At 41.2% G+C, this 24,567-nt stretch overlaps 1 protein-coding gene across 1 annotated transcript in view; it reads right to left on the bottom strand.

The window, feature by feature from the left end:
* Positions 1-21,859: 21,859 nt before the first annotated feature.
* Positions 21,860-24,567, bottom strand: part of LOC122723046 (UDP-glycosyltransferase 74E2-like) — a 5,240-nt gene continuing 2,532 nt past the window's right edge. Inside the window, exons 2-4 of the mRNA XM_043953771.1 lie at positions 24,450-24,560; positions 24,097-24,332; positions 21,860-22,612 (exon numbers count right to left, since the gene is read on the bottom strand). Coding sequence (XP_043809706.1) covers positions 21,872-22,612; positions 24,097-24,332; positions 24,450-24,560 — 1,088 coding nt within the window. The 3' untranslated portion in view covers positions 21,860-21,871. The remainder of the gene's footprint in view (positions 22,613-24,096; positions 24,333-24,449; positions 24,561-24,567) is intronic.

The raw sequence follows: 24,567 nt of genomic DNA, 5'->3' as shown, positions 1-24,567 counted from the left end.
GCCCGATTTCGTACTAACAGCTTCCATCCGAAAAACTGCCAAGTCTATCACCCATGCTATATCCAGTTCCCGATTTCGGACTAACAGCTTCCATCCCAAAAACTGCCCAGTCTATCACCCATGTTACATCCGGTGCCAGATTTCGGACTAACAGCTTCCATCCAAAAACTGCCAAGTCTATCACCCATGTTACATCTGGTGCCCGATTTCGGCATAACAGCTTCGACCCCAAAAACTGCCAAGTCTATCAGCCATGTTACATCTGGTGCCCAATTTCGGACTAACAGCTTCCATCCCAAAAACTGCCAAGTCTATCACCCATGTTACATCCTGTGCCCGATATCGGACTAACAACTTCCATCCCAAAAACTGCCAAGTCTATCACCCATGTTACATCCGGTGCCCGATTTTGGACTAAAAGCTTCCATCCCAAAAACAACCAATTCTATCACCCAGGTTACATTAGGTGCCCGATTTCGGTATAACCGCTTCCATCCAAAAAACTGCCAAGTCTATCACGCATGTGACATCTAGTGCCCGATTTTAGACTAACAGCTTCCATCCCAAAAACTACCATGTCTATCACCCATGTCACATCCGGTACTCGATTTTGGACGAACTGTTTCTATCCTAAAAACTGCCAAGCCTATCTTTTATGTTACATCAGGTGCCCGATTTTGAACTAACAACTTCCATCCCAAAAAACTGCCAAGCCTTTCACCCATGTTACATCCTAAGCCCGTTTTCGGATTAACGACTTCCATCCCAAAAACTGCGAAATCTATCACCCATGTTACATCCTGTGCCCGTTTTCGGATTAACGACTTCCATCCCAAAAACTGCGAAATCTATCACCCATGTTACCTCCGTTGCCCGATTTCGGACTAACAGCTTCCAATCCAAAAACAGCCAAGTCTATCACACATGTTACATTCGGTGCCCGATTTTGGCATAACAACTTCCATCCCAAAAACTGTCAAGTCTATCACCCATGTTACATCTAGTGCCCGATTTTGGACTAACAGCTTCCATCCAAGAAACTGTTTAGTCTATCACCCATGTTATATCCGGTGCCCGATTTCAGACTAACAGCTTCCATCCTAAAAACTGGCAAGTCTATCACCCATGTTACATCCGATGCCCGATTTCGGCATAACAGCTTCGGTCCCAAAAACTGCCAAGACTGTCCCCCATGTTACATCCGGTGCCCGATTTCGGACTAACAGCTTCCATCCCAAAAACTACTAATTCTATCACCCATGTTACATCCGGGGCCCGATTTCGGACTAACAACTTCCATCCCAAAAACTGCAATGGCTTTCACCCATGCTACATCCGATGCCCGATTTTGTACTAGCAGCTTCCATCCCAAAAACTGGCATGACTATCACCCATGTTACATCCGGTGCCCGATTTCAGACTAACAGCTTCCATCCCAAAAATTGCCAAGTCTATCACCCACGTTACATCTGGTGCCCGATTTCGGACTAACACCTTCCATCCCAAAAAGTGCCAGGTCTATCACCCATGTCACATCCGGTGCCTGATTTCGGACGAACAGTTTCTATCCCAAAAACTGCCAAGTCTATCACCCAAGTTACATTCGGTGCCCGATTTCAAACTAACAGCTTCCATCCCAAAAACTGCCAGGTCTATGACCCATGTCACATCCGGTGCCCGATTTCGGATGAACAGTTTATATCCCAAAAACTGCCAAGTCTATCACCCATGTTACATCCGGTGCCGATTTCGAACTAACAGCTTCCATCCCAAAAACTGCCAATCCTATCACCCATGTTACATCTGGTGCCTGATTTCGAACTAACCAATTCCATCCAAAAAACTGCCAAGTCTTTCACCCATGTTACATCCCGTGCCCATTTTCGGATTAACAGCTTCCATCCCAAAAACTTCGAAATCTACCACCCATGTTACCTCCGTTGCCCGATTTCGGACTAACAGCTTCCATCCAAAAAACTGCCAAGTCTATCACCCATGTTACATCCGGTGCCCGATTTTGGCATAACAGCTTCGACCCCAAAAACTGCCAAGTCTATCAGCCACGTTACATTTGGTGCCCAATTTCAGACTAACAGCTTCCATCCCAAAAACTGCCAAGCCTATCACCCATGTTACGTCCGGTGTATGATTTCGGACTAACAGCTTCCATCCCAAAAACTGCCAAATCTATCAGCCATGTTACCTCCGTTGCCCGATTTTGGACTAACAGCTTCCATCCTAAAAACAGCTAAGTCTATCACCCATGTTACATTCGGTGCCCGATTTCAGACTAACAGCTGCCAACTTATAAATAGCCAAGTCTATCACCCATGTTTCATCCGGTGCCCGATTTCGGCATAACAGCTTCCATCCCAAAAACTGCCAAGTTTATCACCCATGTTACATCCAGTGCCCAATTTTGGACTAATAGCTTCCATCCAAAAAACTGCCAAGTGTATCACCCATGTTACATCCGGTGCCCGATTTCAGCATAACAGCTTCCACCCCAAAAACTGCCAAGTCTATCAGCCATGTTACATCCGGTGCCCAATTTCGGCATAACAGCTTCCATCCCAAAAACTGCCAAGTCTATCACCCATGTTACATCCGGAGGCCGATTTCAGACTAACACTTCCACCCAAAAACAGCCAAGTTTATCACCCATGTTACATCCGGTGCCCGATTTCGACATAACAACTTTCATCCCAAAAACCGCCAAGTCTATCACCCATGTTACATCCAGTGCCCGATTTCGGACTAACAACTTCCATCCCAAAAACAGCCAAGTCTATCGCCCATATTGCATCCGGTGCCCGATTTCATCATAACAGCTTCCATCCAAAAAACTGCCAAGTATATCCCCCATGTTACATCCGGTGCCCGATTTCGGCATAACAGCTTCCATCCCCAAAACTGCCAAGTCTATCACCCATGTTACATCCGGTGCCCGATTTCGGACTAACAGCTTCCATGCCAAAAACGGCCAAGTCTATCACCTATTTACATCCGGTGCCCGATTTCGGCATAACAGCTTCCATCCCAAAAACTGCCAAGTCTATCACCCTTGTTACATCAGGTGCCCGATTTTGGGCTAACAGCTTCCATCCAAAAAACTGCCAAGTCTTTCACCCATGTTACATCCCGTGCCCATTTTCGGAATAACAGCTTCCATCCAAAAAACTACCAAGTCTATCACCCATGTTACATCCGGTGCCCGATTTCGGCATAACAGCTTCCACCCCAAAAACTGCCAAGTCTATCAGCCATGTTACATCCGGTGCCCAATTTCGGACTAACAGCTTCCATCCCAAAATTGCCAAGTCTATCACCCATATTACATCCGGTGCCCAATTTCGGCATAACAGCTTTGACAGAGCGCATTTTAGGCCATATTATCATGATCTTAATGATGTTTATTTGCACAGTTTCTGCCTAATTTGGTTGTTTTGTTCATGTTCTACAGAAACTAGGTGTGAAAAGACATTCTGGAGAAAATGTGGTTAAAACTGCCAAAAAGTGCCAAATATGGAAAGTTCCAGAAAAGGAAAGTTTTCATATATGGAAAGTTCCAAATAAGGAAAGTTTCATATGTGGAAAGTGCCAAACAAGGAAAGAGTCAAAGAGCGCAGCCAGCAAACTGTCCGAAATTCGAACTGCAGAATCCTTCCTGCCTTGTTTAGAACGTGTGCCAAAAAAGGAAAGTCTTCAAATAAGGCAAGTTTTCAGAAAAGGAAAGTCTTCAAATGAGAAAAGTGCAGAGGCAAAAGCAAATAAGGAAAGCTCGGTCAGAGGATTATTTAAAATTCAAATCGCAGATATTTCTTTCCTTATTCAAAGATGTGCACATACTGCAGCAGTCATATCTTCCAATTTAGGCAGCGAGATCTCATGAAGGCACACTTGCCTCTTCTGCGTTCAACGTTTAAAATTCAAACGAAGGCTCCACCTAAAAAGGAAAGACTTGGCAGATCCACTTTCCCTTCTGCATTCAATGACTGCGCACCACTTGCCTCTTGCAACACAATCTGCGCGCCACTCCCTATTCAGGAAGGAGATCTCTATGCACTTGGCCTTCATACAGTCCAGATTCATAATTCAATAGAGGATCCATCTAAATAGGAAGTTTGGACAGCAAATATTTCCTATACAGTGCTGTCCGCGCGCCTACCTCTCCTGCAAAGCCTGATCCGCGCGCCTCCTTCCCTTTCAGTGCTATCCGCGCGCATGCCTCTCTCCTGCAGAGCAAGCCACGACTTTTCTTCCTCTATTGGCATCCTTGGATCGCTCTTCCTTCCTTTTCAGACACAAGGTACGCTCCTTTCCTATTCTGAAAGCCATCTGCGCGCACCTGCCTTCTGAAGTGCATGCACTACGATTCTTTCCTCTTCTGCAACAACTTGGGCAGCAAGTTGAGTTTGGGCAGCAACTTGGGCAGCCTCTACACTAATAAGGAAGACCTAGGCAGCATCAAAACTCTATAAAAAGGTACTCTCTTTGGCAGCCACGAATTTGGACACTTTCAGACTCATCTTCTCCTTCTCCATCCGGATCAAGCAAGGCCGCGCCTCCACCACCTTCGGCTTCTTCTTTTCTTCTTCTACCTTTCTTTATGGTTTTTGTTTCAGCCATGAGTGGCTGAAACCTTTCATTCTAGTTGAAGATCAAGTGAAGCTTTAGTTGTATTGTGGATTGAGAGACTTGGACATTCATTGTTTTACCTTTTGTTATTCAATATTCTTGTGATTTCATGCTTAAGGATATTATTGCTTTGTTATTTAAGATCTCCATTGATTTTTGTTGCAAAGTGATATATTGTTGTTTTGAATGATTTTAAGTTCGTATTTGCTTGAATCGTTTAAACATAAGAACACTTGGTGCACAACCAAGGAAATTGCATGATCTAGTGTTGTCTCCATGCATGTGGGTGACTAGAATTGGTTCTCTCCATTACTTTATGCGATTGACTTTTGCAAAAGGCCTAAGGCTCAAAGACGTTCTTTGGCAATTGTTAATTAGTAATTGATTGGTGGACTTTCCCTAATTAATTTAATCTAAAAGAGAGACTATGGATGTGAGAAGCTTCTTCAATCTCCATGGCCAATTTATTGAATCAACAAAGGAACTTTTGAGTCAATGATCAATCCCATCAACTAAAGTGGATCTAAATCTTCAACTAGAGCTTTTACCATCATTGTTTTACCCTCAATTTACTTTCTGCTTACTTTTTAATTACTCTTTTCATTAGCTTAATGAAATCAATCTCAATACCCCCATTTTTACTTTACATGCACTTGCACTTTCTTTTCTTTTCTGCTCTCTTTAATTTGGTCTATTCAAGGAAGGTAAACGAGTATCAATTCCCTATGGATACGATCCTCTTACCACTGTCTGCAATTTTAATATTGTTGGTAGTTAAACAGGTTATTTATTTTGACCGGCTTCGACAACCGTTCTGTCAAAATTGGCGCCGTTGCCGGGGAGTTGTCTAACTTGTTTATTTTCTTTCTTTTATGACCAGATCTGGACGCAAGGAAATTCTACCTTACGATCCAGAAATTGAGCGCACAATCAGGAGATTAGGTAAGCAAACAGGTACACATTTGAGGACTGCGCATTCCGGATCTGCGCAAAGACACCTTGAAATCGCAGATCAGCCTTCTGAAACCACTCCAACGCATCCTGAACCATCTGAAATGGCTGAAAACGTGGCACCACCTGCTGTAGATGCTGAACATGCTGTCCGTGAGGAAATACCTCAAGGAAATCCAGCCGTAAGGGCCCCAGAGCCAAGAATAAGAACCATGGGAGAATGGGTAGCCCCAACAGGTGATCAAGCACCTCTGTGCATCAATTATCCACCTCTGACCGTTCCTTTTGAGCTCAAAACAGGTTTGATTCATATTCTCCCTAAATTTAGAGGATTAGAAAATGAAAACCCACACAAGCACTTGAAGGAATTCACCATTATTTGTTCATCCATGAGACCTCAAGGAATTACTGAAGAACATGTTAGATTAATAGCTTTCCCTTTCTCTCTTGAGGACCTTGCTAGAGATTGGTTATTCTATTTGCCACCTGGATCTATAAATTCTTGGGAAGAAATGGTTCAAACTTTTTTGAACAAATACTTCCCAACATCTAAATCAATTGGCATAATAAGAGAAATAACTAGCATAAGACAGAAACCTGCTGAAGATTTATATGACTATTGGGAAAGGTTTGAAAGGCTTTGTACAGGTTGTCCACAACATGATATGACAGACAGGTCCCTTATACAATTTTTCTACGGAGGATTGTTGTCATCAGAAAGGAGATACATCGATGTAGCCTGTGGGGGATCCATCAAGGACAAGACACCTGGAGAGATGAGGGAGCTGATCTCCACTCTTGCAGCCTCATCTAGGCAATATGGGGAGGAAAAGCAGATGCAAAGAGGGATCCATGAGGTGAGTAATTCTGATTCTCAAGTTTCAAAGCTAACTTGTCTTGTGGAAAAGCTTCTCCTTAGCCAAGCTCAACAAGTTCATCAAGTCCAACAGCCTCAGCAACTTCGACCATGTGGTTTATGTGCCTATGTGGGACACCCAACTGATCAATGTCCCACACTTCAAGAAGAGGACCAGCACGTTAATGCAATTGGAGGGTACAACAATCAGGTAAGACGTGATCCTTATTCTAACACATATAACCCAGGTTGGAGAGACCATCCCAATTTCAGTTACGCCAGGACAAACAATCAGATCAACCCCAGGAATCAAGTCCAACCAACACCTGCAAATTCAGACCATGCCCTTGGGGAGTTGACAAAGACGATACAAGTGCTGCAACTGCAGATCGGGGAGTTGGCATCCGCAATGAACAGATCTGGCATTCAAGGTAAGTTACCTTCTCAAACAGAAGACAATCCTAGAGAGAATGTGAATGCTATAACACTGAGAAGTGGGAAGGAGCTCCAACATACCAAGACAGATGAGCCAGAAACCATTCCTGCGCAACAATCAGAGGTTTCAGCTGAAACCACCCCTGCGCAACATCCACCTGAGCCGGCTAGCCATCCTCCTGCGCAAACTGAAGCACCTTCTGCGCAAAAGGATGACCCCCAGGTACGTTTTCAGATCCCTCCCCCTTTTCCGAAGAGATTTGAGAAAGCACAGAAAGAAATAGAGGAAAGGGAGATCCTTGACACCTTCAGGAAGGTGCAGATCAACATACCTCTGCTAGATGCTGTGAAGCAGATTCCCAAGTACGCGAAATTTTTGAAAGAACTATGTACCAATAGAAGGAAGCTGGCAGAGAGGGAAAAGGTAAGTGTAGGTGAAGTTGTGACAGCTGTCATTAAAAGAGAACTTCCAGCCAAGTGTAAGGACAAGGGCATGTTTGCAATCTCTTGTAAGATAGGAAATGTTGGGATTAGAAAGGCTATGTGTGATCTAGGTGCATCGATAAATGTTATGCCCCTGTCCATTTACAATTCTTTGAATGCAGGTGCACTGAAGGAAACTAGAGTTGTAATTCAACTAGCTGACAGATCCGTGGTATACCCAAAAGGTGTGCTCGAAGATGTTCTAGTGCAAGTAGATGAGCTTGTCTTCCCAGCAGACTTTTACGTGATTGACACTAAGGAAGACCGCTGCAGCACATCTTCAGACATCCTTCTTGGACGTCCTTTCTTGAGCACTGCCAGAACCAAAATAGATGTGCACGATGGTACCTTGACCATGGAATTTGAAGGGGAAGTAATCAAATTTAATGTCTATGATGCAATGAAATTTCCCCATGATTTTTCCCCTGTTTATGGTTTAGACATGATTGATTGTTTGAGTCAACAGATTTTTAATGAGAATCATGCTGATGTGCTAAACCGTGACTTTTGCAGGGAATCTGATCTGAAAAATGAAGAGCCAGAATTGACAGAAACCGTCTGCAGCATTCAAGAGCTGAGCTGCAAACCACTACAGGAAGAACAGGTGGAAATCGCACCACTCCAGAAAGGACTGCAGAACCAATCGCAGAAGACCTTTCAGCTTCCGCAGAAAGACATCCTTAGGCCGCCGAACTCCTCAATGCCTCAATCGGCGCCTCCTGAGCCACTTCCGCAACACCATCTGCCTCCAGATCCAGCGCAAATGGTCCAGGTGCAACAAGCAGAATCTAGTTCGACAGGACAACAGGCAACAGAACAAGGAACTTCAGAGTCAGACCTGAAACCTCTTTCGAGTCACTTGAAATATGCATTCTTGGGAGCAGGAAAGACACTCCCGGTGATCGTGTCTAATCGATTGAGCCAACTTGAAGAAGAAAGCCTGCTGAAGGTACTGAGAAAGCACAAGCAAGCCATGGGTTGGACCATAGATGACATCAAAGGTATTTCACCCACCACGTGCATGCATAAAATACACCTCGAGGAGGAATGCAAGCCAGTCAGAGAAGCACAAAGAAGACTGAATCCACCCATGATGGAGGTGGTGAAGAAGGAGATAATCAAGCTCCTAGATGCAGGAATCATCTACCCTATCTCTGATAGCAAATGGGTAAGTCCTGTACATGTGGTTCCTAAGAAAACTGGGATCACCATTGTGCCAAACGCTGAGGGAGAACTCGTTCCAACTAGAGTTCAGAATGGATGGAGAGTTTGTATGGATTACAGAAAGCTAAATGCAGCCACGAGGAAAGATCACTTTCCTCTGCCTTTCATTGATCAGATGCTCGAGAGACTCGCAGGTAAGTCCCACTACTGTTGTCTTGATGGTTATTCAGGTTTTTACCAGATTCCAGTGGCCCCAGAAGATCAAGAAAAGACGACATTCACCTGTCCTTTTGGCACTTTCGCCTTCATAAGAATGCCCTTTGGACTTTGCAATGCTCCAGCCACCTTTCAGCGATGTATGATGAGCATATTTTCTGATTATGTTGAGAAAATCATTGAGGTATTTATGGATGATTTTACAGTTTATGGCAACTCTTTTGAAGAATGCCTTACTAATCTTGAAAAGATCCTACAGAGATGCATTGAATCGAATCTTGTTCTGAACTATGAAAAATGTCACTTTATGGTGAACCAAGGTTTGGTTTTAGGCCATGTTGTCTCAGCTGAAGGCATTGAAGTAGACAAAGCAAAGGTGGACACCATCAAAGATCTACCCTACCCCACCAATGTTAAAGAGATTCGCTCTTTCCTTGGTCATGCAGGGTTCTATAGGAGATTTATAAAAGATTTCTCTAAAATCACTTTGCCTTTATGCAGGTTGCTCCAACAAGATGTAACTTTTGACTTTGATGCAGATTGCAAGAAAGCCTTTGACTTGATAAAAGAACTGCTTGTGACTGCCCCAATCATTCAGGCTCCTGACTGGAATTTGCCCTTTGAGATCATGTGTGATGCAAGCAATTATGCTGTGGGAGCAGTCTTGGGGCAACGTGTGGGGAACTCACCCCATGTGATCCAATACGCCTCTCGTACACTGGATGCCGCCCAAAGCAACTACTCAACAACAAAAAAAGAGTTCCTAGCTGTTGTGTTCGCCTTAGAGAAATTCAGACCATATCTCTTGGGAACTAAGGTCACCATCTACTCTGACCATGCTGCCTTGCGATATCTGCTCAAGAAAAAGGAATCCAAACCGAGACTCATTCGGTGGATTTTGTTGTTGTAAGAGTTTGACCTTGAGATCCGAGATAAGAAAGGGAAAGAGAATCTGGTGGCTGACCACCTCAGCCGATTCCCTTCTAGCTCTGTGCCATGTCCAGTCAAGGAGGACTTCCCAGACGAACACCTGTTCGTCACTCATTCTGAATAGGCTCATCGCACCATGCCAACCACACCAAAGGGAAGTACTCAGTTTCTTTGTTCTTTTATGTTTCTATTACATTGAGGACAATGTATGATTTAGGTGTGGGGGTACGGCATTTTAATTTTTGCATTTTAATTTTTGCTTTAGATTTTTGCGTCTTTGCTTTCAGTTTTTCCAGTTTGCGTTTTTTTTTTGCTTTCAGTTATTCCTTTCAGTTTGCGTTTTGCTTTCAGTTTTTTAAAATTTTTCGTTTTTCTTGCTTTCAATAACACACACATCCACAATCTTCTTCTTGATTTGCTTTACTCGAACTGACAAACTATGTTGAATGAACTTTCTTTCCATGACCCCATTGATGTAATAACTCTCTAAACCTAGGTTGAATCAATTGCAATAAGATGTATTCATGTTTGGGAATTGCTTTTTGAATTGAATCCTTGAGCTTGCCATGGTGAAAAACATACTGATGACCCTCAATTGATGAGAATAAATTGAAATTGTGTGAATGAACTTAATGTGACTTGTTTGCAATTGGTGTTGATTTGCCCAAATCATTGAGAAAATAAATTCAGAAAAGGCCTAGACTTCATAAGCACAATGTGAAAACTGTTCCAATGGTCAACAGACTATGAACAGAGCTAGTAGCCACTTGGACAGGTGACCAACTGAGTAACTGGGGGTGGGTATCACCAATATGTACCTTCACGTCAAAAGGTTGGTGACTTTTCCAAGCAAGTTTAAAGTGCAAAAAGGCTGAATTAAGTACTTCAAGGTAAGGGCAAGTCACTCTGAAAGCTAGATTAAGTCTTTGAATGAACAAGAACTAATGCATGTATGATCTCTCTCTTGAGGAAAACCAATCCTAACCATGGTAAGTAAAGGGAAACAAGGAAAGAGGTAAGTAACCTTGATGCATACATTCTTTATTGCAATGATTCAAAATAGGGGTCTAGAGTAAGAGCTTAAGTAGACATAAAGGATCTAAGTAAAGAGAGTTTGTTCAACTGTGTTTGTTTGCTTGAGGACAAGCAAAGGGTTAGGTGTAGGGGTATTTGACAGAGCGCATTTTAGGCCATATTATCATGATCTTAATGATGTTTATTTGCACAGTTTCTGCCTAATTTGGTTGTTTTGTTCATGTTCTACAGAAACTAGGTGTGAAAAGACATTCTGGAGAAAATGTGGTTAAAACTGCCAAAAAGTGCCAAATATGGAAAGTTCCAGAAAAGGAAAGTTTTTATATATGGAAAGTTCCAAATAAGGAAAGTTTCATATATGGAAAGTGCCAAACAAGGAAAGAGTCAAAGAGCGCAGCCAGCAAACTGTCCGAAATTCGAACTGCAGAATCCTTCCTGCCTTGTTTAGAACGTGTGCCAAGAAAGGAAAGTCTTCAAATAAGGAAAGTTTTCAGAAAAGGAAAGTCTTCAAATGAGGAAAGTGCAGAGGCAAAAGCAAATAAGGAAAGCTCGGTCAGAGGATTATTTAAAATTCAAATCGCAGATATTTCTTTCCTTATTCAAAGATGTGCACATACTGCAGCAGTCATATCTTCCAATTTAGGCAGCGAGATCTCATGAAGGCACACTTGCCTCTTCTGCGTTCAACGTTTAAAATTCAAACGAAGGCTCCACCTAAAAAGGAAAGACTTGGCAGATCCACTTTCCCTTCTGCATTCAATGACTGCGCACCACTTGCCTCTTGCAACACAATCTGCGCGCCACTCCCTATTCAGGAAGGAAATCTCTATGCACTTGGCCTTCATACAGTCCAGATTCATAATTCAATAGAGGATCCATCTAAATAGGAAGTTTGGACAGCAAATATTTCCTATACAGTGCTGTCCGCGCGCCTACCTCTTCTGCAAAGCCTGATCCGCGCGCCTCCTTCCCTTTCAGTGCTATCCGCGCGCATGCCTCTCTCCTGCAGAGCAAGCCACGACTTTTCTTCCTCTATTGGCATCCTTGGATCGCTCTTCCTTCCTTTTCATACACAAGGTACGCTCCTTTCCTATTCTGAAAGCCATCTGCGCGCACCTGCCTTCTGAAGTGCATGCACTACGATTCTTTCCTCTTCTGCAACAACTTGGGCAGCAAGTTGAGTTTGGGCAGCAACTTGGGCAGCCTCTACACTAATAAGGAAGACCTAGGCAGCATCAAAACTCTATAAAAAGGTACTCTCTTTGGCAGCCACGAATTTGGACACTTTCAGACTCATCTTCTCCTTCTCCATCCGGATCAAGCAAGGCCGCGCCTCCACCACCTTCGGCTTCTTCTTTTCTTCTTCTACCTTTCTTTATGGTTTTTGTTTCAGCCATGAGTGGCTGAAACCTTTCATTCTAGTTGAAGATCAAGTGAAGCTTTAGTTGTATTGTGGATTGAGAGACTTGGACATTCATTGTTTTACCTTTGGTTATTCAATATTCTTGTGATTTCATGCTTAAGGATATTATTGCTTTGTTATTTAAGATCTCCATTGATTTTTGTTGCAAAGTGATATATTGTTGTTTTGAATGATTTTAAGTCCGTATTTGCTTGAATCGTTTAAACATAAGAACACTTGGTGCACAACCAAGGAAATTGCATGATCTAGTGTTGTCTCCATGCATGTGGGTGACTAGAATTGGTTCTCTCCATTACTTTATGCGATTGACTTTTGCAAAAGGCCTAAGGCTCAAAGACGTTCTTTGGCAATTGTTAATTAGTAATTGATTGGTGGACTTTCCCTAATTAATTTAATCTAAAAGAGAGACTATGGATGTGAGAAGCTTCTTCAATCTCCATGGCCAATTTATTGAATCAACAAAGGAACTTTTGAGTCAATGATCAATCCCATCAACTAAAGTGGATCTAAATCTTCAACTAGAGCTTTTACCATCATTGTTTTACCCTCAATTTACTTTCTGCTTACTTTTAATTACTCTTTTCATTAGATTAATCAAATCAATCTCAATACCCCCATTTTTTACTTTACATGCACTTGCACTTTCTTTTCTTTTCTGCTCTCTTTAATTTGGTCTATTCAAGGAAGGTAAATGAGTATCAATTCCCTGTGGATACGATCCTCTTACCACTGTCTGCAATTTTAATATTGTTGGTAGTTAAACAGGTTATTTATTTTGACCGGCTTCGACAACCGTTCTGTCAGAGACGAAAGTCTCCTTTCGGGCGCAAAGCTTCGGCAAGCCGAAGGCTGCCTCCACAAGCAATGTTCGGCGGCCAAAAGTTCCTTCGGCTGCCGAACCTGGTTTCTCTCAGAATGGCAAAAACTCAGCTCTTCTATGCACATTTGCCTCCAAACTTTCCAAACATGCATAAACCTATTCTACAACACACATACACAAGCATACAAGCTCCTAGGGGCTTCAAACTATCTAAAACCCCATCTACAACACATCAAACATGCATTTACAAGCCACATTGCTCAAAACTCAACAAAAACCCATAAACTCAATCATAAGCTTACTCATGCATTTCTACCCCATGAACTTGCATAAAACTTGTTTAAAACATAATGTAAGCTAGAGATCGACTCTTACCTCTTGAAGATCGAGAGTAGAGGCGATCTAACTTGGAGTTGGGAGAGATTTAGCTCCTTGGGTCTCCAAGTTCAAAAACTTACTCAAAACTTGAAAATCTTCAAAGGAAAGCAAAACTTGTGAAAATCTTGAAAGATCTGAAGGAAAAGACTCAAGATTGGTGAGGGACGACGGAGAACTCACCTTGGCCGATAATGGGGAGAAAAGCTCGCCCGTTTTCGGCTAAGGGACCCTTATATAGTGGCTGGCCAGGCCACGTTCGGGGGCCGAACGTGCCTCCGCATGCATGCCATGTTCGGCGGCTGAACTTGAGGTTCGGCGGCCGAACCTGGGCTTCCCTCACTTATGCCTTCGGGGGCCTAAGGCACACCCAAAATGCCTGCATGTTCGGCGGCCGAACTTGAGGTTCGGCGGCCGAACCTGGGTTTTCCTCCAAGGTTGTTTTCATGCAAAAACTCATTTCCTTTCATGCTTTAAAAACATAAAACACAATTAAAATATTTTATGAAAACATGGTTTTTACCCTCTAGAGGTCTCCGACATCCGAGTTTCCACCGGACGGTAGGAATTCTGATACCGGAGTCTAGCCGGGTATTACATTATTATTATGTTGATAATAATAAAATATAACTAGTATGATTATTGATTGATAATCATGAATGATTATGTATATGTTGATATAATTCAATAATCATAGATACTTGTTAGAGAACAAAGTATTGGATGGACCCGCATTGAGATCAATACATGGGTTATTGTCATATGTTAATCTCAAAATAGTTATGTCTTAATCCTTTGACTTGAGATTGTCATAGTTTCCAACATAAGGACTGTTATGTTTTGACATAACCAAACATTGTCTTTAATCGACAATCCTTTATGATTGAGCATGATAGAAATTATGTAGAGGATATTGAACAATCAAGATAGAATTTGTCCCTCTCTTTGAGAGAGATATCTTCTGGGCCCCTTAATAAGTGAGACTAAGAAATGCATGGTCGTACTCAAATGAATTGATAGTGTGATCAATATCATTTGATTTTATCAGTCTACTTAGAGATCGAGAAATCATAAGTTTGAAACATTATAAGTTTGACATTGACCATGACTTATGAGGCTTCAGATCAGAAGGTCGTTGCAAGGATGGATTAGAGGAGCTTGCTTGCGATGGATTCTACTGTGAGAGGTTCGGCGGCCAAAAAGTGTTTGAGTTCGGCGGCCGAAGGGCTTCAGTTTGCGAAGTGCACTGTGGCGATGGACTCGGCTTCGGAAAGTTGCTTGGGTTCGGCGGCCGAAAAGTGTTACAGAATCTGGTGTCTGAAGGTCAGTGGGGTTTGGCGGCCGAAAATAGGCTGTGTTCGGCGGCCGAATGTCTTCTGTCTGCGCAACCTCTACTTGCTGAATGCTGCAGATGGTTTCTTTTAGTTTCAAGTTTTCAATCCTGCAAAGATCATCCTCCAAAATACAATTTTGATTTTCATTAAACACATCTTGGCTTAAACAATCAATAATATCAAGACCATAAACTAGGGACATATCATGTGGATATTTCATGGCATCATAGACATTGTACTTAATGATTTCCCCTTCAAATTCCATGGTAAGAGTACCATCATGCACATCAACTTTAGTTCTAGCAGTACTCAAGAAAGGACGTCCAAGAAGAATGTCAGAACTAGTATTGCTACTATCTTCCTTAGTATCAATCACATAAAAATCAGTAGGAAAGACAAGTTCATCTACTTGAACTAACACATCTTCTAGAACACCTATGGGGTATACCATAGATCTATCAGCCAATTGTATCACAACTCTTATTTCTTTTAGTGCACATGCATTTAGAGATCTATAGACGGAGAGAGGCATGACATTAATGGATGCACCAAGATCACACATGGCTTTTTTGATATTCCCAATCTTGCAAGAGATAGCAAACATACCTTTGTCCTTGCATTTGGTAGGGAGTTCTCTTTTAATAACAGCAGTAACTACCTCACCTACACTTACTTTTTCTCTTTCAGCAAGCTTTCTTCTATTTGTGCAAAGCTCTTTCAGAAATTTTGCATACCTGAGGATCTGCTTGATACCTTCCTTTTCTTCTTTTTCTTTTTGCGTTCTTTCAAATCTTTTTGGAAAAGGAGGTGGAATGTTGAAAGCTCACCTTCGGATCAGGCTTTTGTGCAGGAGGTGGTTCAGATTGTGATGGAGAGGCTTAAGGTTGCCTTGGTTCTTGCATAGAGCGTGTCTCAGATGGTGCAGGCTTTGGTGCAACTTGCCTTTCTTCTTCATATCTTGCATCTTGAAGTTCTTTTCCACTTCTCAAAGTGATGGCACTCACATTCTGTCTAGGGTTAGTTTCAGTTTGAGAGGGAGTTTACCTTGGGTTTGCAGTTGACTTATAGAGGTGGCCATTTGCCCTAGGTCTTGTCGCACGCCTTGCATGGTGCTTATCAGTGTCTCCATCGTCTTTTCAAGGCTCGGATTGGAGCTTGAAGGTGCTGGTTGGACTTGATTTCTTTGGTAATTTTGGTAATTCTGATCATTGTTGGCCTTTCCATAGCTAAAATTGGGATGGTCTCTCCAACCTGGATTGTATGTATTGGAATATGGATCATGTCTAGGCTGGTTGTTGTACCTCCCAATTGCATTGATTTATGATTGTCTTCTTGGAGGGTAGGACATTGATCAGTTGGGTGTCCTACATATGAACAGATACCACATGGCCTAGGAGGCTAGGGTGCTTGAATCTGTTGCACAATATCTACAACAATATTTTTCATAACAGATGTTAGTTCAGAAATAGTGGGAAAACTTACCTCATTGGCCCTTTGTAGTTGCCTTTCTTCTCATACTGCCTAGATGAGGCTGCAAGAGTAGATATCAACTCTTTCATCTCCCTTGGCGACTTGTCTAGGATAGATCCTCCACAGACTACATTTATGAGTTCCTTTCTAATGGAATCAATCCTCCATAGAAGAACTGTATGAGGGCCTTGTCTGACATATCATGTTGTGGACGACCTGTACATAGTCTTTCAAACCTTTTCCAATAATCATATAAGTCCTCATTTTGTTTTTGTCTTATGCTAGTGATCTCTCTTATTATGCCAATTGATTTAGATGGTGGGAAGTATTTGTCCAAAAGGTTTGGACCATATCATCCCAAGAAGTTATAGATCCAGGTGGCAAATAAAATAACCAATCCTTAGCATAGTCATCTAATGAACAGGGAAAAGCTCTTAGTTTAACATGATCTTCAAAGATCCCTTGAGGTCTCATGGATGAACAGATAATACTAAATTCTTTCAAGTGCTTGTGTGGATTTTCATTCTCTCTACCTCTGAATTTAGGAAGAAGATGAATCAAACCTGTCTTGAGTTCAAAGGGAACTGTAAGAGGTGGATAGGTGATGCAAAGAGGTGCTTGATCACTTATAGGTGTTGCTAACTCCCTCATAGTTCTTTCCCTTTGCACTTGAGGTCTAATTGCTGGATTTTCTTGAACTATTTGATTCTGGAAAGCTTGTCCATTAGGGGCAGTAGCTGGTGCTTGAGGTTCTGCCATTGGTGTTAGATTTGATTGCTGGAGTGCAGGACTTTTGGCCGCCGAATGTTGGGATGGTTCGGCTGCCAAAGGTGCGACAGAATGTTCTTCAGGGGCAGAGGCTTGCTTTCCTAGCCTTCTGAGGGTGCGTTCAATTTCTGGATCAAAGGCAGAGTGTCCCTATGTTCAGATCTGGTCATGAAAGAAAAAATAAACAAACAAGTGAAATCAATTCCCCGGCAAATTTGGCTCATTGAATGAGAAGAAGGCTGTTCGGGGGCACTTTCGGCCGCCTAAGATGAGTTTCGGAGGCTGGACTTTCGGCTCTGGACGCAAGGTTCGGCGGCCGAACGTGCCGCCGAAGGTGGTGGAGTTTCGTCTCTGGACTTGACTTTAGGCCACCGAAAGTGCTTCCAAAAGTGGGTGACTTTCGGCTTCCAAAAGTGCTTCCGAAGGTGGCTGATTTTTTGGCACTCTTTGGCATTTTTAAGAGCATTTTCTTCAAATTGTTTCTTCACACCTAATATTTGCAAAACATGATTAAAACCACAAAATTAGGTAGAATAGGTGCAAATAAACATCAATAAGATCATGATAATGTGGGCTAAATTATGCTCTATCAGTGTTCTAGAAGATGTGTTAGTCCAAGTAGATGAACTTGTCTTTCCTGCTGTTTTTTATGTGATTGATACTAAGGAAGATAGTTGCAATACTAGTTCTGACATTCTTCTTGGACGTCCTTTCTTGAGTACTGCTAGAACTAAAATCGATGTGCATGATGGTACTCTACCATGGAATTTGAAGGGAAAATCATTAAGTACAATATCTATGATGCCATGAAATATCCATATGATATGTCCCCAGTTTATGGTCTTGATATTATTGATTGTTTAAGCCAAGATGTGTTTAATGAAAATCAAGATTGTATTTTGGAGGATAATCTTTGTAGGACTGAAAACCTGAAACTGAAAGAAACCATCTGCATCATTCAACAAGTAGAAATTGTGCAGACAGAAGACATTCGGCTGCCGAACACAGCCTACATTCGGCCGCCGAACCCCACTGCCCTTCAGACACCAGATTCTATTGCACCACTTTTGCAACACATCGCGCAAAAAGAAGACGTCCTTCGGCTGCCGAACATCTCTCGGCCGCTGAACCCAAGCGACTTTCCGAAGCCGAATCCATCGCCACAGTCCAGTTCGCAAACTGAAGCCCTTCGGCCGCCGAACTCAGACACTTTTCGGCCGCGAACCTCTCACAGCAGAATCCATCGCAAGCAAGCTCTTCCACCCAACCTCCTTTGCAGTCAAGCCCAGAACAGTACCTTCCAGATTCTGAAGAGTGTAAGCATGATCTCGTTGAACAAATCTTCCTTGCTCAGTCCGATGAACCATGGTACGCAGATATGGTAAACTACTTGGCCACAGGTAACTTGCCTTCTGACATGCCAAAGCACACTAAAGATAAGATAAAGAAAGATGCCAAATACTATGTTTGGGATGAGCCATATTTGTGGAAATATTGTGCTGACCAAATGATAAGGAGATGCATTTCTGATCAAGAAATAGCCTCTGTACTTACTTTTTGTCATTCATATAGTTGTGGATGACACTTTGGTCCAAGGAAAACTGCTCATAAGATACTTGAAAGTGGCCTATTTTGGCCCATCATGTTTCGAGATGCTTTTCTGTTTTGCAGGTCATGTGCTAGGTGTCAACAGACTGGAAATCTTAGCAAAAGAAATCAAATGCCACAGAACCCCATCATGGTCTGCGAGGTATTTGATGTTTGGGGCATAGACTTCATGGGCCCATTCCCACCATCCTTTGGATACACTTATATCATCCTTGCAGTGGATTATGTGTCCAAGTGGGTGGAAGCTAGAGCAACCAAGACTGATGATGCCAAGGTAGTGGTAGACTTTGTGAAGACCAACATCTTGCCAGATATGGAGTGCCAAAAGCAATCATTAGTGATAGAGGGACCCATTTTTGCAATAGGGTAGTGAAAAACCTTCTCAGAAAACACAATGTCATACATAGGACATCCACAGCCTACCACCCTTAAACAAATGGGCAAGCTGAAGTGTCCAACAGAGAAATTAAAGCCATCCTTGAAAAGACAGTCTCCCCAAACCGAAAGGATTGGAGCACAAGATTAGAAGATGCCCTATGGGCCTACAGAACAGCCTACAAGACCCCCATAGGTATGTCTCCCTACAGATTGGTCTATGGGAAAGCTTGTCACCTTCCAGTTGAACTTGAGCACAAAGCCTATTGGGCCGTGAAGAATTGCAACATGGACCTCAAAGAAGCTGGCCACCATCGCAAGTTGCAACTGCAAGAGCTAGAGGAAATAAGACGAGATGCATATGAGAACTCTTGGAACTACAAAACAAAAACCAAAGCCTCCCATGACAGTCATCTTTCAAGAAAGCAATTTGAGGTTGGTGATAAAGTCTTACTCTTTGACTCTCGTTTGAAACTATTCCCAGGAAAGCTACGGTCTAGGTGGATTGGACCATTCATTGTAGAACATGCCTACCCACATGGAGCTGTAGATATCAAAAGCATAGAAACTGGAAAAATCTTCAAAGTGAATGGACATCGTCTGAAACCGTATTTTGAAGGATTCCCAGTACAAGTGGTGGAAGAAATTCCACTACAACATCACTCTGCCTAAGTGATCATACCATGCACACCACACCCAGGGGAGTATTCAGATTCCTTTGTTCTCTTTTTCTCTCTTCTTTTACATTGAGGACAATGCATGATTTAAGTATGGGGGTGCATATCCCTCTCTTCTTCTTTTCTTTCTTCTCTCTTTCTTCCTCTTCTCTTCTCTTCTTCTTCCTTTCTCTTTCTGCGATTTTACATGCTTTCAGATTGCAAAAATGTTTTTCTTTTCTTCTTTCAGTTTTGCATTGCTTTCAATTAATTAGCCACAGTTGAATTTTAATTTGTTTATGCTTTCAATAAAACACACACAACCACAACCTTCTTCTTCTTTTGTTTTGCTCTACTCAAACTGATGAACTATGTCGGATGAGTTTTTCTTTCCATGACCCCATTGATGTGATAACTCTTTAATTTATGGTCATTGTGGGACTAGGCCTATTGCCAATTAATATGAGCCTATTGGGTCACACACAAAAATAACGTTATTGATGTGCTATGTCATATTAATGGGCTAAAAGCTCATTAGTATAATTAATAATAATAAGATGTTATTATTATTAATATTAATTATTTATTATTATAAGATAATAATATTTAAAAGGATCTGCAGTCTATATGTAATTGTTACATATAAAGGACTCTATCACATAAGATATTTGAGTATCTGCGAGATTGTGATAGTTGGTTATGAACACAACTCTATCACATAAGATATTTGAGTATCTGCGAGATTGTGATAGTGGGTGATAAACACAATTCTTTTACGAAAATAATTGTGGGAAAACAAAAAGACTTAAAAACTAAAAAAACTCCTGCTGCGAATGTGGGGGTTAACGTTTTTGAAGAAATCATTTTGGGCTGCAGATTGGAAAAGCACATAGTTTATCCATCTTTGAGAGAGCTAGCACTCTAGAAGGATAAAAGACATTCGTGTGAATATCATTGAGGATGTTCGTTGAAAAAGCAGCACAATGAGTCCGGAATTGCATCTTCTTGTCGAGTATAACAGGTTAGTCTCGTATCCTTTTTTTCAAAATAAATGAAGCACTTGGATTCTGGTAGAGAAATAGAGATTTTTTATTTTTCCACTGTGTGTTTTGGGTTGCAGTAATCTCTTGGTTTCCTAACAGGGAACTCTAGGTTTAGTTGAAAGTGCCCCGACTTATTAGGTATCAGGGCAGTAGGAAGCTCACTACCACCACCTAGAGATGATCCCTCTTTGCCTTAGCTCACTTGGTCAAAGATCGATCTCTTCCTTGAAGAAGAGGAAACATCCCCCTCCTTGGAGGTACTCAAATAGGCCTTTTCCACCAACCTTTCTTGACCGAGGCGCTAGGAGGATCAACAGACAACTTATTTGGAGTTCCTTCTCCTCAAACACTTAGAAAGCCCCTTCAGTAGGAGAAGGAGGGTTAGAGTTAAACACCTTAACAATAAAGACTCTAGGGTGATCTGCTTGAACCTCAAGACCAGCAATAAGAGGCAAAATAGCTTGAGAGTGATCAGCCTGGACCTCGACCATCTTGAAAATCGACTTAGTAGGTACCAAGGGAGGCAAGGTCCTAATAGGCTTTGGTTTAACTACAGACATCTCTGTTACCATATCTTTGCTCTTTCGAGTCTAAAAAGCCTCGACAGCTTGCCTTATTGCATCTCTGGTTAGGAAAAAGTTCTTTGGTGTAACGATCTCATTCATTGGAACCACAAAAGCTAAAAACACCAAAAGACCAAAAATGTGAGCAAACGCATAGACAGTTATTGAGTGCAGAGATTATAATAAGCAAGAACGTAGAATACTCACAGAGTAACACTCTTCTCTAGGTTTAATACTCAGACACTTAAAAACATCATATTTGAAGTTAAGGGAGGTTAAACAGGAGAAGTATAACTACTCCCACTCAGTAAGTTGGGGAAAGTTGCTACAAAAAGATGTCAAAAATTTCTCAACCTAACTTAAGACCTCAATCATAATCCCCTTTAAATGTAGAATGATCGTTATTTAGCGAGAAGGTAATAGAATGCATGAGTGGTGTGAGTGATGTTTGGGAAGATGAACATATTTGGGTGGATGAGATTCCTACTCATGACATCCACCATCTTGTAAAGGCTTGACATGCATTTTTTTTAATCAAATTATATTTCATTTTCTAAAAAAAACTATTTGGAAACACAAAAATCAGAGGAGAAGTAATCTCTTTTTTATTGTTATATTGGAAATTCCAAAGCTGGCTAAAGTTTTGAATCTATAATTCCTTACCCATAAATGAACATAAATTAAATTTAACATAGATCTACTAATTTTATATGGAAGAACTAATTATTTCACTCTTTAAAACTATTAGAATTACACACAAGTTTTGTTACAAATTCCTCAATGTTCTTGTCGGAGCTTCCACCATCATCTACAGCCATGCAAGCTAGTTTCTTCCATTTCTCTGAATTCTTCACCATCTCATTTGATATTTCTCTTTCCATGACTTCTCTTATACATCTTTCAATCTCTTTTTGAGTAACAATCCCTTCTTCATCTACCTTCACTCTAATTCCTACTTTCCAAATATCACTCACAAACTTGGCATTGGTTGGCTGATCTGTCCACTGTGGCATGGCCACCATTGGCACTCCCAGGCTCAATGCTTCCAGGGTTGAGTTCCAACCACAATGAGTTATAAAGCATCCCACAGACTTGTGAGCCAGGACTTCCAATTGAGGACTCCATGTTACAACTAGTCCCATTTCTTTGGTCTCCTCTATGAAGTTGTTTGGGAGCTTTTCTTTTTCTGGTTCTCTTACTACCCATAAGAAGCTGGTGTTACTTCTTTTTAGACCCCACGCCAACTCTGCCATTTGTACTTCTCCAAGGGCTGCCAGGCTCCCAAATGACACGTAAACAACCGAGTCTGGTTCCTTCGAGTCTAGCCACTCCATGCAAGCATCTGAATTGGGCTTGAAGAGGCTAAGACCATATTCCTTATCATCCTCCAGCCGCTTGTCTAAGAACATTGAAGGAATTGTTGGTCCAATTGGTTTGATGGGCCATTTGCTTGCCATCCAATTCACCACCTGATAATTTAGAAAGAGAAATTAGAATATAGGCCTGCACACATTATTAAGCAAAAAGAGATGTCTTGCCCAAATTTAGAGGAAACATGAAATATTATTATTAATAATAAATTATTAAAAGAAGCCAATGAATAGTGAGTGAACCTAGCTTTTTTTTTTTCTTTTTGCTATCATAAGCTGCATTCCTATTTACAATTTAAGAAATTAAACACAATAAAGTGCATAGTTTCATTTTTTTTCTTTTAATAATAATTGGAATAAGAATTAAAATTTGACTAGTCCCACTAATCAAACGTCGACAAAAGACAAATAATTAATTTAATTTTCAAGCAACAAAAACTTATCAATGATTATGGTTTATGTTTAGTGGCAAAATGCTTTTTCTTTCCTGGCCTAGGTAGGATTTTGATGAAAGGTGAGGTTAACAGCGAAAAACTAGGGCCCAGAAATGCTTAGAGGAAGTTAGTTTTGTTCTTGCATACGAAATTACAACTTAGTAAAGAAAATTTTTAGACGCATAAAAGTGTGTATAAATAATTTTGGGTGTGCAGGTAGCATTATAGCTTTGAGTTTCTTTTTAAATCTGACTGTGAAAGATGGGTTTTGTTTATTAGAACTTCCAATTTTGGGTGTGATACTGAAACTATAATGTACTTTCTATATCATGGATCAAGTCTTCGAAGCAAAGTATGCAAACTTTATGGCTGCCACCACCTAATGTTGTGTCCTGGCCAAATGTTTCTGATTCAGTCCCATGGAATAAAGAATTTAACTCTAAATTTGTCCTCATCTTTGCAATCAGTGTTTTACACATACTCAGATAAGCAATTTTCATTTGGCAAACAGTATAACTGCCAGGCTTTTGTTGAATTAGCCCTAGTGTTTTGATGTATGCATGACTTCTGGATTTTGCAGCTACATGCGTTGTTCAGAGTTTTTTTGAATTTTTGTCTTTTCCGATCGACTAACTAATTGAAGTATAAGTCGACCGTTTCAGTGCAATATCATACCCATATTCTCAGTTGAACAATGATTAATGAAGCAAATTTCCTATCGGTTAGTATAGGATCTCGAATTCATCTTTGCAGTTGACTAGGCCCTGTGTTTAGATTTACCAACCGGCCACCATATTGTTGACCAAATATGTTATCTTTTCTTCTAATGCAGTTACTTTTTTATGCAGAATCATGGATCTCTTGGTTTTATTCTTGCTTTTGGTGGTAGGTTGATGTATTTTCAATACCAAATTTTTCTACTTAACATATGTTATCCTAAATTTGATGTATTTTGGAGTCTCATCACGGAGATAGCCAATTTTATAGTACTTTTATCAATAAAATTTCCATTTATCGAAAAAAAAATTATTTTATAAAGTCAACAAAGTAAAAATCAAGAGAAACCATTGTAATTTATAATTTTGTACATATATAGATATAAATAGAGAGAGAAAGAGAGAGAGAGGGTGCAGGGTATGTGGAGCCTACCTCTTCTTCAAGCCCATTAAAGGTGTTCCAGAAGAGCCAATCAGCATCATCAATATTCGAGAACCGGCTAAAAACAAGGTCGTAAATAGCTGGATATGACCCTGCACCATTCACGAACGATGGCAGATCATTGAACTCCAACTCTGGAAGGGAAGGCAAAGAAACCACACCCACAGCTTCTGCTTCTGAAGAAACCTTCAACGACCCTTGAATTTCATGGTAATATAAAACAGAAACTGCACAGGATTGAGTGAAAAATGAAGCTCCAGAGATCCCTGTGTTTCGAGCCACATCTAAAACCCATGGTAAAACAGAATCATATATGATACACTTAACTGGGTATGGAGAGCTACCATGTTTCTCTATCAGCTCAGCTAAGCTTTGTGGGACTGTGGCCTTGTAGCGCTTTAGAAATTCATCAGGGCTTGCTGCTCTTCTCCTTTGGAATCCATCAAAAATGGTTTCTACATT

This window comes from Manihot esculenta, unplaced genomic scaffold, assembly GCF_001659605.2.
Source record: "Manihot esculenta cultivar AM560-2 unplaced genomic scaffold, M.esculenta_v8 Scaffold66, whole genome shotgun sequence".
Lineage (NCBI taxonomy): Eukaryota > Viridiplantae > Streptophyta > Magnoliopsida > Malpighiales > Euphorbiaceae > Manihot > Manihot esculenta.
Note: the sequence above shows the minus strand (reverse complement) of the source record. Positions and strands in the feature narration are given on the sequence as shown.